The sequence below is a fragment of the Sapajus apella genome, unplaced genomic scaffold (genome assembly GCF_009761245.1).
Source record: "Sapajus apella isolate SASKATOON/1434 unplaced genomic scaffold, GSC_monkey_1.0 scaffold4, whole genome shotgun sequence".
NCBI lineage: Eukaryota > Metazoa > Chordata > Mammalia > Primates > Cebidae > Sapajus > Sapajus apella.
Window position 1 is genome coordinate 40073924 of NW_022436944.1, and position 14602 is coordinate 40088525.

A 14602-nucleotide genomic window follows, 5' to 3' on the forward strand; every position below is an offset into this window, starting at 1 on the left:
AACTCCAGAATTTAGAAAGTATTTTAGTTTTACCCTTTACAAGTTAATATAGTGTAAGTTATACAAATGTGTGATAAGAACCAATATTTGAGAGAGCTGAGTTCTATTCTTGATACTCACTACTTTGCTGGGAATCTGAGCGATATGGGGTTGTTTCCTACAACACATTAGCACATTGTTAACTTTAAGTGATATGAGAGCCCCATTCAGATCAACTGGGACTCTAGCATCTTAAAGACCAAGCTCTTATTGTTATTGAGTCCAAAGGCCTTTTCTTTTCGGGGATGACTGTGCTTCCATTACATTTCATAACTGGATAATGGGTCAGTCATGTCCTTTAAAAATAGATACTATAGACATGTCCTTATATGCACTATTCTCCTAAGGCTTTAGAGAAGATTATATTATCACTAAGACCTAAAAGTTAAATTTCAAATTTAATTTTGTAACATCAATCTTTTAGCTTTCTTTTCTCATTTTTAACTCCTCAAAAAGTCCATTTACGTAAGTTTCTAATATATAGAAGAGTCCCACCATTATCGGATAAGCACTGCTATGAGATAAATTGTACTGAGGTAACAAACTCCAAATTGATTAAAATTTATTTCCCGTTCAAGCAAAATGCCTAACATGGGTCAACAGAAAGGTCTGCACCATCTGGAATGTCACTGATTGGCTGTTTTCCATTTGAAGTGTGGAGCACGATTGTTTGGCTTGAAAGATATACACATCATTTCTGCTCATATTTTATCAACCAGAACTAATTCCATGGGCACAGGTTAATTTCAGTGGGAAAAGAAAGTGTAATCTTTTCTATATCCCAAAGGAAATAGAAAACTGGATACTGGCAAACACAAATGATATCTACAATAGCACCTAAAAGCTAACAGGAAAATTTTGTCCCTCATTTAATTTTGCTCAAAATTCAATTCCAAATATCCTCCAATTAAATATATTATATATTATCCAAATTAAAAAATCAACAATGAAAGGCCTTCCACTGGAAAACGGAGAATCTCAGTTTTTGTCTAGTTATACTTGACAAAGGTAATAGATGAATAAAACCTCTTTGAGTCAAAGAGATAGAATAATAAGAGAGGCTGTTTTTTAATTAAGAGTTGCTTTACTACTTTTCTAAATGCCTAAAAAACAGGATTCTACCAACAGTTCACATAAGGAAACCTACATGAGTAATATCTTACGGTAAACTTGATTCCTTAGTCCTCTGAATTAGTGCTACCATTATATCTTTTCATTAACAATTGAGTCAACTGAAACACACTGACAGAATTGTCAGGTCATTCCAAGATTTGTCTATGTAGACTCTTTTCTTCATCATCCTGATCATATATAGTTCTTGATCATCAATTTTCAAAGCAAAATATAAACAAAAGCTGTACATCCACTTTTTGACCTAGAACAACAAAATCCATTTAACTGCTGGCAAAACCAACAGTTTTAATTTTTAGGTATGTGTTATTGATGTTAATACTACATTTTGTGGGCATGGGTTTTTAACCTGGAAGGCTTCCAACTAATGTATGCTTTGTAGGACTCTTTTTGGTTATTTTCCAGTTCTCGAGCCTGTATAAATAGGCAGATTTAAAACTCTCATGAGAATTTTACTGATTTTAAAAAATTCTAAATAACAATGTGGATCTCTCAAAAGAAAAAATATACACCATTCAGAAAGCTTCTCCTGTGAGGTGTGGATTTAAAATGCATGCAACTTTTGGAGACTGGTTGTTTTCATCCTCTTTGCCTGCAGTTGCTTATATATAGGACTCTTCTCATCTTTGAATAGAAGGACTAAATGGATATATCCAAGTAAAAATTAATGCCACATCCCAAATGGGCAATTTTAGCAATGTTTAATTAAAAGGTTGTTTATAAAGTAGTGTAGGGAAACCACATTGGCTAGAACCACCCCTCATGAAAATAACAACAGAAGTTCACCACAACTCCTAGGTCAGAAGAGGCCAGAGTAGAGCAGTTACAAACATGAGTCAGAGAAAGCTGGGTGGAAAAGGTTAGTTGTCACAAGCTGTGATCTTTTGTTTTGTAGTCACACAGTGACTACAGTTAATAACAATGTATTGTATATCTGAAAATTGCTAAAAGAGTAGATCTTAAATGTTCTCACCACAGAAAAAGTGGTAAGAATGTGAGGTAATAAACTAATAAGAATGATTTAGTCATTCTACGATGTATACATATATCAAAATATAAAGTTATATAACAAATATATGTGATTTTTGTCAATTTAAAAAATAAAAATAAATTTCAAACTATATTGGGGTTAAGGATCTGTCTGTAGACAGCATGAACTAGCAGCGTTGGCATCAACCTGAGCTTATTAGAAATGCAGAATCTAAGGCTCCGCCCAAGACCTACTGCTTCTGAGTAAACTGTCTAAATCTCCAGATGATTTCTATACACATTAAAGTTTGACAAGAATTGTTCTATACAATCAGTATTCTGAGAGCAGACACTTTCATTTGGTGTTTACTGATAGCAGTAAAGATCACTTAGCCAGACAGCGATTTGAATACTAATCAAACTTCGTCACAGAAACCAGGAAAAAAGATGACAAAAGCAGTCAAAGGGTTGATAAATAATAGACTACCATGGTACAGCTGAAGTAATGTGGAAAGGCCTGAGCTTGCAGAAACTCAGTGAAATCATTGAATCACTTTCAAGACTATAATTGGTCATTTTGTATCGGTAATGCTAGACTTGTAATTCTTCTCTAATTACAATTTAAGAGATATCAGCTGCACCTGCAAAAGTAAAACCCTGGTTAGTAGTCCTGTGTGATCTAGAACAAGCCACTTCACCTCCCAACATTCTAGTCTTTCCAGCTGTAGACAAAGATTTACAACTTTTATTAATAATGGGATTGAGGTCCTCATTTGGATGAAATGTATACAAGTGCTGAGTATGATTATTATTTTAGCTGACAGGTAAAAAAAGACTATCGCTGGTTTTGAATGCTTTGTAAAGCAAAAGACACAAGAATGAAATTATGCCAATCGTCTTTTTTGTTTTGCCTGCTTATGGAGTTTGTTTGAACATGTCTGAATCCTATGATAAATACGCAATGTAACAAAGGATTGAATGAAAAACCATTTAATTTACCCAAATAATAACGTAAAAATGTATATGTATTTATAGTGGGGCAGGGGAGGATTGGTATAATTAGTACACCTTAGGAAAATTGTGTCTAGCAGGAAAATGTGTACATGTTTGGCAAAAATTCAGTGACAGGTCAAGAACTCTTCAAGCTAAGATTATGTCAACAGATGCATTCCCCATCTGCTCTCTGAATGTACAAAAATGGAAATCACATTTTTTAGCTGCCTATCAATGGAAGTTCCAGTTATACTCAAAGCCCAAGAATTATATCACACCAATAGCCAAGACAGAGAAATATAAAACGTATGTAAAATGAAGTAAAGCTATTTTATATTATTCTTACATGTCATTTTATGTGAAATGAAAGGTACTGTCAAAGACACTGTTTTTCTGGTCTGCATTAGAAACTCATATTTCTATTCCCAAAAGGCACACCTTAGCAACACATCAGCACAGCAAATCTGTGTTTACACCAAAAAACACAATCTAACTGTGAACACTGACAATGCATGGTGTTTTGGAACAATAGATCACCAGTACCACAGACAGATTATTTAAGCCATTTAATAACATGATGTTTTGAAAGCTCCCATTTTGAAGTGGTAGGGACTTCCATAAGATGTGGATATTATATGAAACATTCTTACCTACTTAGAAGTATTCTGACACTTACTTCTTTATCTTTCAGTGATATTTAGGGGCAACTGATGAAAGTGAGTTATTTAAGTTCAATTGAAAATAACAAAAATTCATAAGAAATTCACCATGCAATTCACTATTCATTGAACTATTCATGAATCAACAAAGATCTGTAGAGTCCTATTATGTGGCAGGATTTTTACAGGAGCTTGACTACTGTAAAGAGCAATAAATACATGTAGTATCTACCCTAACTGCCACCCAGCTCCACATTGGTCCTTATTCAGTTTTGATCAAAACCAGGCTGCACATCCTTATATTTTGGCTTACACATCCTTTATAGAGAAATCTTAATCCATCTTAATGCAGTTGCTCAAACTTTGGACTTGAAATATAGGACCCTTCAGTTAAATTGCTGTTTCTACTTGCTATTGCAAAGATCCATGCAAGGCAATACTAAATACTGGAGACTTTTTCTTCTGATATTAGTTATGTAAAATTATTATCAAAAATGGCTTATCTCTCCATGTTAAGGCAGAAGAAGAGTTATAGAGATAACTGTAGTTTCTATTTTCTTAAAGGTAAATACTTTCTGGACTAGAATTCCCTGCCTTGCAGAAGTTCTCTACCAAGCTTTGTGCCCATGCCACAAATCCACTACCAAATCCAGCCACCTGGAATTCTGCATGATACCAGTCATATGGGGACTAAAGTTTTATATGTATTATATTATTTAATCCTCACAACAAAGCCTTCATGGAAATATGACACAGAGGAGGGTGAGAAGTAGCATTACATCAACAAAGGTGATTAAACATGAGAGGAGTAAACCAGATACTCTGGAAATGTAGGACAACAATGACTATTTCTAAACCAGCAGAAGTTTTGAGGAAACCTGGAAACAGCAGAAATAGAAAAACTGTGGTAGTTAGTGATTCCCTTCTTAGGGGTATGGAAGGATCAGTGTGTGGATAATCATGGCCAGTTGGCAAGTCAGTTGTCACATGGGTTTTTTTTATTTATGACAGGAGAGCAAAATGCATTGCCTGCAAAATACCTAATGATTTGTGTGCTTAATGCACAATGCTGGGAGAACAGACAAGGGAAGAATCTTTAGGTGCTTCAAAGTTTTGGATAGAAAACTGTACCACTTGGAAACACAGATGGTGTTTTCATCACTTCTTTTTTTTTTTTAACAGTTGGGATTTTGGAAGGGATAGAGAAATCTTGGATGTGAACAATTGGCTACGCAGATGGTGATGGTAAACTGGTTTGGCCAACAGTTTTAAATTCCAAACTGATGGATTCCACAGAAGATTAAGAAGGAGAAGGGGGAAGAAAAATAGAGGAAGAGGGGAAAATGGATAAAGAAAATGTAAATCAATAAACAAATAAGAAAGTCTATTGTTATGTTTCCTTTATGCACTATCTTTATAAATAGAATCTGAAGGCCACATCTACAATAGTCATCCAGAGTAGCAATCAGGGATGCAAAATGTTTGCCAAATTTCAGTTGATAAACAACTCTCAATTATGTGACTGAATTCATCACTTGGCATTCATAATGTAGTTATGAGATCTAGGGATCAGTTACTGGGGGAAATTTCCCAGAGAATTAAAACTACCCATGGAAATCAAGTTTATGTTGGGACAGATGACAAAGCAATAAGACAAGTGAAATCCAGCAGAAAGCTTGGCCAACGGAGACATAGTTCCACAATTATGAAGGAAACACAATAAGGGAAAAGGGATTCTTAACAGTAGAAATATCACCTGCACTTAAAATGAAGGGATAGTCAAGGATTTAGTTTAGGAAAGTTTTATTTATGTATGTATTCTAACCGTCATACCTAATTTTAGTACATAGACTTAGAATGAAGATGGCCAGTTACAGCTTTTCCAATACAATTTTGTATCAGGCAACTTTCTCCTAAAATATTTATGGTAAACCATGAGATAAAATAATATCAGAATCAAAGGCAATATAACAACCCAAAGTCCTTCAAAATGGAAGTACTGTATTTATTTTTGCATTCAAGATTTGTTGAGTGCATGCGGTGTTCTAGGCATTGCCTTGAGACCAGGAGATTCTGAAATAAGTTTCTACCCTCAAGAAACTCAAAGACTAGTTGGTACAGACAGTCTCGTATGATCCAAACTGGTCAGAGCTAAAACTGCTATGTGAATACCAATAAGCTAAGGAAAAGCTCTGCTGAGAAAATTAAGTACTAAAATAAGTTTGGAGGAGGAGAAGATTTTCTTGCCAGACAGAGAAGGACAGAAGAGAAGAGCCCCCAGTCAGAAGGAACAGCATGCACCGGGGCGGCGAGGGGTGAAGCTCACTGTATCAGCCTGATGGTGTGCAAGGGAGAAAATGCAGGACCTGGAGCCATTAAAAAATAAAATGCGGCTTGTGAAGGGCTTTGTTGTACCTGCTCAAAGAGTTTGTATTTTCTAATCAGAGTGTCAGAAACACTTAAATATTTTATGCTGCTCAATTAAAAATTGAGGTAAGTGGGAAAACTTTGGTTCATTTGATGAGAACCATTTTGTTTGTTTTAATTGATCTATCTCTTTGCAGGGAAGTTGTATTTTGAAGATGTGTCTTCTTAAGTGGACAGAGTTTTGTTCACAAAGTCGCCCCAACAATCCTTTTTTTAGCAAATGCACGTCTTCTTACCATGCTATGGAGAAGCACGTGAGCCATCACCCTCAGGCAGTAGAAACACTGCATTCTTTGCCTTCAACATTTGATCAAGACTGAGGTCTTTCCTGTTTCAGAATAAATTTTGATAGCAAGCCCAGCAGGAAGCAGTAAACAAAATTCAGTAAAACTTTATGGCATTTTCTGTGGCAGTATGTTATCACCTTTACTGTGACCACAGCCTCTATTTCCAGGAAACGCCATCTCTCCTTGTGACAGCTACCTTTGTCATGGTAAAAAGAGAGACCCCTTACTTAACAGGAATTAATTCCCTCATGCAACTTTAATAAGGTTCAGTGTGTATCCCTAGAGACACAGTGACAGAAAACTTCCCTAACATAAATTATTTCCCTCTAGAGTTAAAGAAAGCTCTGTTTCCTTGAGTTACTTGCTCCTTTTAGTTCAAGCTAGGATAGTAATTTGTTTTCTGAAAATGTTAGTGCTTGGTTATGTTCCTGGATCCTGTCAGGACTCTGGATTCCCATTAAAAATTCATGGCCTCAAAGTTGTGGCAAATGCATGGTAAACCAGGCACAGAAAGAGAAATACTGCATGTCCTCACTCATATGTAGGAGCTAGAAGAATGTGTCTCATGGAGGTAGAGAGTAGGATGATGATTACCAGAGGCTGGGAAGGGAGAGGTAAGGAGGAAGAGATGTTGGTTAATGGGCACAGAAATACAGTTAGATAAAAGAAGCAAGTGCCATTGTTTGACAGCATAGTAGGGTGACTATAATTAACAATAACATTGTATATTTCAAAACAGAAGATTTGAAATATTTCCAGCACAAATATTTGAAATAGTGAATATACTAATTATCCTGATTTGATCACTGCACACTGTATTCATATGTTAAAATATCACATGTATCCTACAAATACGTTTAATCATTATGTGTCAGTAAAAAATATAATGTGTCTATGCAAAGGTATTCAGTTACGGAAAAATATGTTTACTTTGAAAACTAGAAAAATAGTTCATCAGAAATGTCTATTAACGGATCTGTTTCTAGTTCTTACCCTGAGGCAAACTATTTCTGCATTCATATAATTTGCTATGAAGAGATTTTACTATGTTTAATCAGTCTATTTTTTTAAAGATGACACTATTTATTTACTTACTTAATGTGGAATTAACATTTCAGACAACTTTTTACTCACAAGGCTACCTTTCTGTGTCATTGTGCTGTTTACATGTTCTGACCACATCAGGAAAATCCTCTCAACCCTCTTAAGCAATCTTTTTCCACATGATAATACTCTATAGCAGAATGAATACCAAAGTTAGGAGCCCTAAATTCTATAGACTGAAGATTGTCATTCATGAAATAAGTGGCCCTAAATATGTCCTTCCACCTCTGAATCTTATTGCCCTCATTTCACAAGTTGGGAAATAATAATACATCCCTGCCTATCTTAGCACTGTTTGCAGATCCAATAGGGACAATGTACCTGAAAGCACATTGTATAAATTTACAAACATACATTTATTGAATAACATAATTGTTGATATGCCTAAAATTCAAAATTGTTCTTCAGAGACTGTGCCTTTAATCCTCAATAAAAGGCCAAATCAAAGCATTTTTATTGGAAAGTGAACTAATGTAGCCATGGTGAGTTTCATACAGGTATTAAGCTTGGACCACCTATATGAATGTACCCCTTTAGCCATCTCATTTAGTGGCAGCCTTGTCTTCTGAAATTACAATACAAGAGTTAATCAATTTAAGGTAGAACCCTTGTGAATGTAGGTAATGCAAAGATCCTGGGGTACTGATTTAAGTGTGATTCATGTGCATTAGAATTAAAGCTTGGCAGGTAATAAAATTGACAACCTGTAATGAATATTTCAAAGCATATTGAATTTTTTGCATATTCATTGTTTCACTTCTTAAATGTGAGGCTGAGAGATGTTGTCTTCAGAAGTTTTAGATGTGCTGAAAAGCCTGGACAAGTATTCAGTTGAATCCCTTGAGTTTCATGCCAGCAGTAGGGCAGAAATAGTTTTGGCCTGGCAATTTCAAGGCAGGTGTTACCAGTTGGTTGCCCAAACCATGGAAAAACCTCCTTCTGGCCTTTTTTAAATGGCTGACTTTGAGCAGTGTTACCTCCTGATGGGCCTGCCAGGGAGAATTAGTTTCAGAGTGCACTCACAGGAAGAAGACTGAATTAAGTTGCTGGATGAATTAGGAATGTGTACTTAAATGTTGAACAAAGTCTGCCCAAAACAGCAATCTCCAATGAATCTTCAGTTCAGTGAAGTTGAACTACTTCCTTTTGTTTCTTGATTATGGCCCATAGGTTCAGCTGCTTCTATTAGTGTTTTGTGGTTCACAATAGTAAAATAAAGTCATAAAAAGTCCTTTATAAAATACAAAGTATTATAGCAATGAAGGTAAAATATTACATCATGTTAGTATTATGAATTAACCAAAGACTAAAAAATATACGTGTGTGTCCTGCTTTCTGAAATATGTTTTTCTCAATTTGAAGAATACAACCCTTTTAGAAAGTTAAGTGAAATTCGATTTTCTGGTGATCTTCCACAATTAAAATACCAATGTGGTCATTAGGAAGGTGAATTCTCTGATAAATTTTATTATGCATTTTAAGTATAAAATGAAGACTCTTCAGTGGTTCTTATGTGTTTGGGAGCCATGAAAGCTAAATGTCTCACCTAGAAAACTGAATGAAGCACAAACAACGCAATTTGTTGTTTTATACTTCCATGGGGTTTCAGGTTCACTGATGGGTTCCAGGACTCTCAGATGCCCTACAGTGCCTATCTGTACTTACCCACCAGGCAGGTCTTTTTCTTTCTTTCCAATTCTCATTCCATAGCATTCCCTTTTTCTGCAAACTTTCTTTGTAGCAAATCTGGTGTGAGTTCTTGCATATCGTCCTCACAATCACTGAAGGCCACTTTGTCTCTGGCCTATAGTAATATAGGCTTCAACCAGAAATGGCAAGAGTGAGACCTACCATTCACTAGGTGTCTACTCCAGATAAGTAGTGCTTAGCGTGCTGAGTGCTTTACATGCACTATCTGTCACCCCACATTGAAGTGTCTGATGATTTGCATGCACTATTGTGCATCATATTCACTCAGAGGAAGCAAAAGATACCATCAGCACTTAATATTTCTCATTCTAAGAATCCCAAACCACTTATTAAGATCCCCAAAATATTTATTCCCCTCTAGGCTCCTTCGGAATGAGGATGGCTTTAGATCAGGATGTATGTTCATTCAGATGCCTAACCTACCCATTTCCCCCTTGGGCTTGGTTGGAGATGGAGCGGCCTTTCAGGCTTTCTTATTTCTTCTATAGAAATTTCTATAAGAAATTGCTTTTTCACCAAGCAAATGCTAAAATGTTTAAGAATAAATAAATAAGAATAAAAGAAAAGCAAAAAAAAAAAAAATCACTTCTCTGTTTCATTGCTCTGAAATTTGGTAACTATCATGCCCTTCTAACTATTGCCTTTCACTTTGCTCTATCCACATAGGTAACAACATTGACTCAGGAAGTTTCTCAGTTAGGTAAAGACATGAGAAATGTGATCCAGCTTCTGGAAAATGCTCTGTCACCTCGGCAGCCATCACGGTTTTGCTCCCTGCACAGCACCTCTGTGTGTCCCTCCAGGGAGAGCTTACAGACTAGAATGAGCTGGAGTGCACACCAGCCTTGCCTACATTTGCAAACAGGCGGGACTGCTTATACCCAAGCACAACTTTGTAGCAGTAACATCACCTCAGACATTTGGAGTGTGGATCCCTCCTCTGTGGGGAGCAGCCCCCAACGAACTGGAGCTCATGAGCAAAATCCTGCAGAGAGTGAACTTTATCATTCTCCAAGCCTTGATTATTCTCCTTCCCACTACCAGGTTGTCCAAGAAGGTCATTTGCAATTTTTAAGGTGCATCTCTCCACATTCAGATACTACACTGACGCCTCTGCAGTCCATTTCAGCAACTCTCTCATCCTCTGTCTGCTCCTCTTCAGAAACATCTTTGCACCTAGTTCTCCCAAGCAGATCAGAGGAGAGCAGCTTCAGTCAGGGAACTGTGAGTTCCTTCAGTCTGGAAAACTTGCCAGGATCTTGGAACCAGGAAGGAATGGCATCAGCTTCTACAAAACCTTTGGAGAACTTTCCACTGGAAGTTGTCACAAGCACAGCAGAAGTGAAAGATAACAAAGCCATAAATGTATGATATTAGAGCCCATGATGCAGCCGCTAATTTCAAAACTACCACTGCATGACAGCTTTAGTTTGCCTTTTTTGCCTCTGGTGGGCACAAAGACTGAGGAAAGTTGGGAATCCTGCAGAAGAGAGTGTGAGGAGCCAGGGAAAGGCAGAACCACCTTCATACTGTAGCAATTTCTAGATACTAGAAGCATAATAGAAACATTTTTCTGTACAGGTATTAAACTGCTGGTCTGTTTGACAGACTTTGGTAACAATCCAAAGACCCTGAGGGTCTGAGCAGCTAGAAGTCCTAGACAAAGAATTTGTGGATGACTTTTGTCCTGGGTGGCTTTTGTGAAGTATGGCAAAAGTTTTTCATGAGTGCCTGATTGTCATTCCTGAACAATATCCATAGCACTGTTGGCCTCAGGAGTTCACAGCTCCTGCTGATCTATTTTTCTTTTTGTGAAGGCAAAGGGACAATTATCACTGCATGTCATCTCCTAGACAATCAGTCAAATAGAGCTGGTGGCCAGTGGTTAGCTATTCGCACGTTATTTGCCATGTAAATGGAAACGTCTTTATTTATCAAAAAAACACAGAGGCTATTTTTATATCCTTGGTATGAAATATGTATTTAAACTATTTAAAATATTTATAAACAAATGAATGTTTTCTTTTCATTTTGGTAAAAAAAAAAAGCTTGCTGTTTTAACAAGAAATGCACTACTGTTATGTATAGTAAATCAAAAATTATTTATTACTAAAAGGATGTAGTTTCAAAAGGAATCCCCCATTTTTTCTGCATGCAGTTTGCGACAAATGTATTCTCACGCTTCTGGATTACTAAAGGAAAGTGAAGTTATATTTTGTTAATGAAATAAAAACATGGACTGAGTGTCACCTACATGAGCTTTGGCATGGGGGTAGACAGGCTTCATCTAGGCACGGCTGACTCATGTCAATGACCTGATTTAAGGTCACCGTGGCAGCAGAAAGATCTCTCTTCCAGGCATCATACTTTGTGGCTCAAGAACCCAAAATGGTTCTGTGGACATAGGGTGACTTTCGGCTCAAAGTGAGAGATATCCTTTCCCAATGCTTTTCTTGTACTAGAGGTGGTGGACCAGTAGAAATCCCCAAATGGAGGCAAGACTTCTGAGCTATAGCTTGTGGGACTAATACCAGCTTGCAATGGTTCTGCACTTTACTTTCTTTCTTTAAGGCTCCTAACAATGCTCTATAGAGCAGTTGTTTTCATTCCTATTTTGGATAAGTTTCAGGCGAAGCCCCAGAGATTACACAGTTAGGATGCTGACACAGTCGAGAATCCATAATGCTCCCTACATCTCACACTAACAGGCAGATTCAGATGCAGGGACTGGCAATGATTTAAACACCTTCATTTAAGTTTTATTTTATGTTTTAGAAGAGTTATGGCCTAATTGTCTTGGACATTTCGGGAAGACATATTGAGTTCACATTCTGGAGTTCTCTTTATTTTCCGCCACAAAGAATAAACAATCTGAAAATTGTATCATTAAAAGTATCTAAACAAACCGAGACTTCTGAGGTTGTGTGACTCTTGCATCCTAAAACTGGGTAGAGTGGCAGAAAGAAAAGATGCCTTTTCTAAGAAAAATGAACACAGGACATGTTTATAAGGCAGGTCACTCAGGACTCACTGCCTTCTACTTTCCCCTTCTCCAAAATTCAGTCTCTCCCTAAGTTAAGGGGAAAACTAAGACAAAGGCAACATTACAGGTTTCACTTATTCATTTGCATTCTCCCTTTTGGTCTTCTTCATAGGTAGTCATTTTAAGTGCAGTTCAAAAAAAAGCTAATTGGTGTTGGCTCACAGGTGTCCTTCTGGTAAATTAACACTGCTATTACTAATGCTAACAGAAATAACTGGCATTCTATTTCTTGAGTACTAACTTTGTACCAGCCAATTTTTAGGAATTAATACACATTATGCTTCCTCATGTATTCATCAAACAATGCTAACAGTTACTTATTTGTTATTACTATCCCTATTTTACAAGTGAATAATTGAGACACAGATTTTTTTTTTAACTTACCCAGTCACATTATTTTAAATGATAGACTCATGGCTGCTCTAAGTACCCCTGTTTTTAGGTTCACACCCATGCTTGTTGATCTTTGAAACTTTACTAATAATTACAGTTGACCATTGAACAATTAGGGGCAAGGGGGCTGGCCCCGCACACAGTTAAAAATTCATATATAACTTCTGACTCTCCAAAAATTTAACTGCTAATAGCCCATAGTTGACTGGAAGCCTTACTGATAAACAGTTGATTAACATATATTTTGTGTATGTATTATATACTGTATTCTCCTAATAAAAAAGCTAGAGAAAAGAAAATCGTGAAAAGAAAATCATAAAGAAGAGAAAATATATTTACTATTCCTTAACTGGAAGTGGATCATCATAAAGCTATTTGTTGTCATAGTGTTCGCGTTGAGTAGGCTGAGGAGGAGGAGGAAATGGAGGGGTCTTGCAGTCTCAGGGGTGCCAGAAGCTGAAGAAAATCTGCACGAGTGGATTATGCAGTTCGAATTCATGTTGTTCAAGGGTCAACTACAAGTTTTTTCAAAATCGGTGAACAAAATATTTGAGTTGTTTTTTCAATGTAAGTAAATAAATAGGATGAATTAGCTAAGCTCTTGTGATTTGGGGATGTTCCCGTGAATTGGCTGGAAACAAGCCCATATTTTTCTATCCAGTCACCTTCTCTGTGTTTACTCAACATCTGACTTTAGCAGACATGAGAACCAGCTCCCTGACCTGCACGGAGCTGCAGCTGGACAAAAGTGAACAAGCACCTGGGAGGAGGGAGGGCTCCCTTGCATGTCTTCCATGAGGACCTCTGCCTCATCCGAATCAGCCCCACTTTATTCCTTATCGACCCTTTCCCCCATCATTGCTCTGACAAATAGGGCTCTCCCACATCCAGGGCAGCTCAGAATGATACAGTTGTGTTCAATTTTGTTTAAGTATATGAGAATAATATTCTAGGAAGTGAGAATTCCAAATTTTCCTAGATGTTTAATTGTCTAATCATTGTAGCTACACAAATAGCAAAGGCCCTTGCCTTCATATCAGGGATGCATTTTTGAGCCCCTCCATTTTCTTCATCTGCTCATCCTCTGCTGAAGGAAAAACCCAGAAATCCAGAGGGAACAGAAGCAGTTATTTTCTTGGTCAACTTAATTTTCTTTAAAATTATATTGAGAATCAATACTTTTCATACAATTCTAATTAAAATCAGACAGATTATACAAAGCTTCATATTAATTCAATATAAGAAGAAATTTCTAATAATTAAAACTACTTACAAATTGAGTTTATTGTTTATCCCCAATAGATAAAGCGTCTTCTCAGAGGCTGCACAAGTATTTGACAGGAATAGTTTTTCCAGAAGGGCTGTGCATTGGGTGTGAAGTTAGCAGAATGCCTACATTACAACCACATGGGGTATATATTTGAAATGCAGAAAATCTAGGTTCAAGCAAGCTGCTTTGGATGGGGCCTGAGAATCTACCATTTTGTAAACTTCCTGGATGATTCACATACACTAAAGGCTGAGAATTATTGGTCTAGAATCTACAGAAGCACAAGTTTGAGTCCTAGTTAATCTGTATGTAAGTAGACAACCATTGAAATTCTGTTAAGGACAGCCCAGAGTCTGTAATTGTATAATAAAGAAGGCCGGGTAACTCCTAAATCAGTCAACCTCCAGCTCTAGTTTTAAAAATGTATTTCTGGGGGATCTTATTAAAAGAGAGATTTCAGGGCTCCAACTCTTAGAAATGAGCTAGGTCCCCAAGTGATTCTAATGTGGATGTTCCAAGAAATAATCTCTGAAAACATTGTCCTAAGAAGTACAATCACTCCTTTCATAATGAGCTG

General features: G+C 36.8%; 1 protein-coding gene across 2 annotated transcripts in view; it reads left to right on the forward strand.

The window, feature by feature from the left end:
• KCNH8 (potassium voltage-gated channel subfamily H member 8) overlaps positions 1–12234 on the forward strand; it is a 340790-nt gene extending 328556 nt beyond the window's left edge. For both annotated transcript variants that reach the window (XM_032267464.1, XM_032267473.1), the window contains one exon: positions 9986–12234. In XM_032267464.1, the coding sequence (XP_032123355.1) occupies positions 9986–10690 (705 nt within the window). In that variant the 3' untranslated portion in view covers positions 10691–12234. The remainder of the gene's footprint in view (positions 1–9985) is intronic.
• Positions 12235–14602: the final 2368 nt, after the last annotated feature.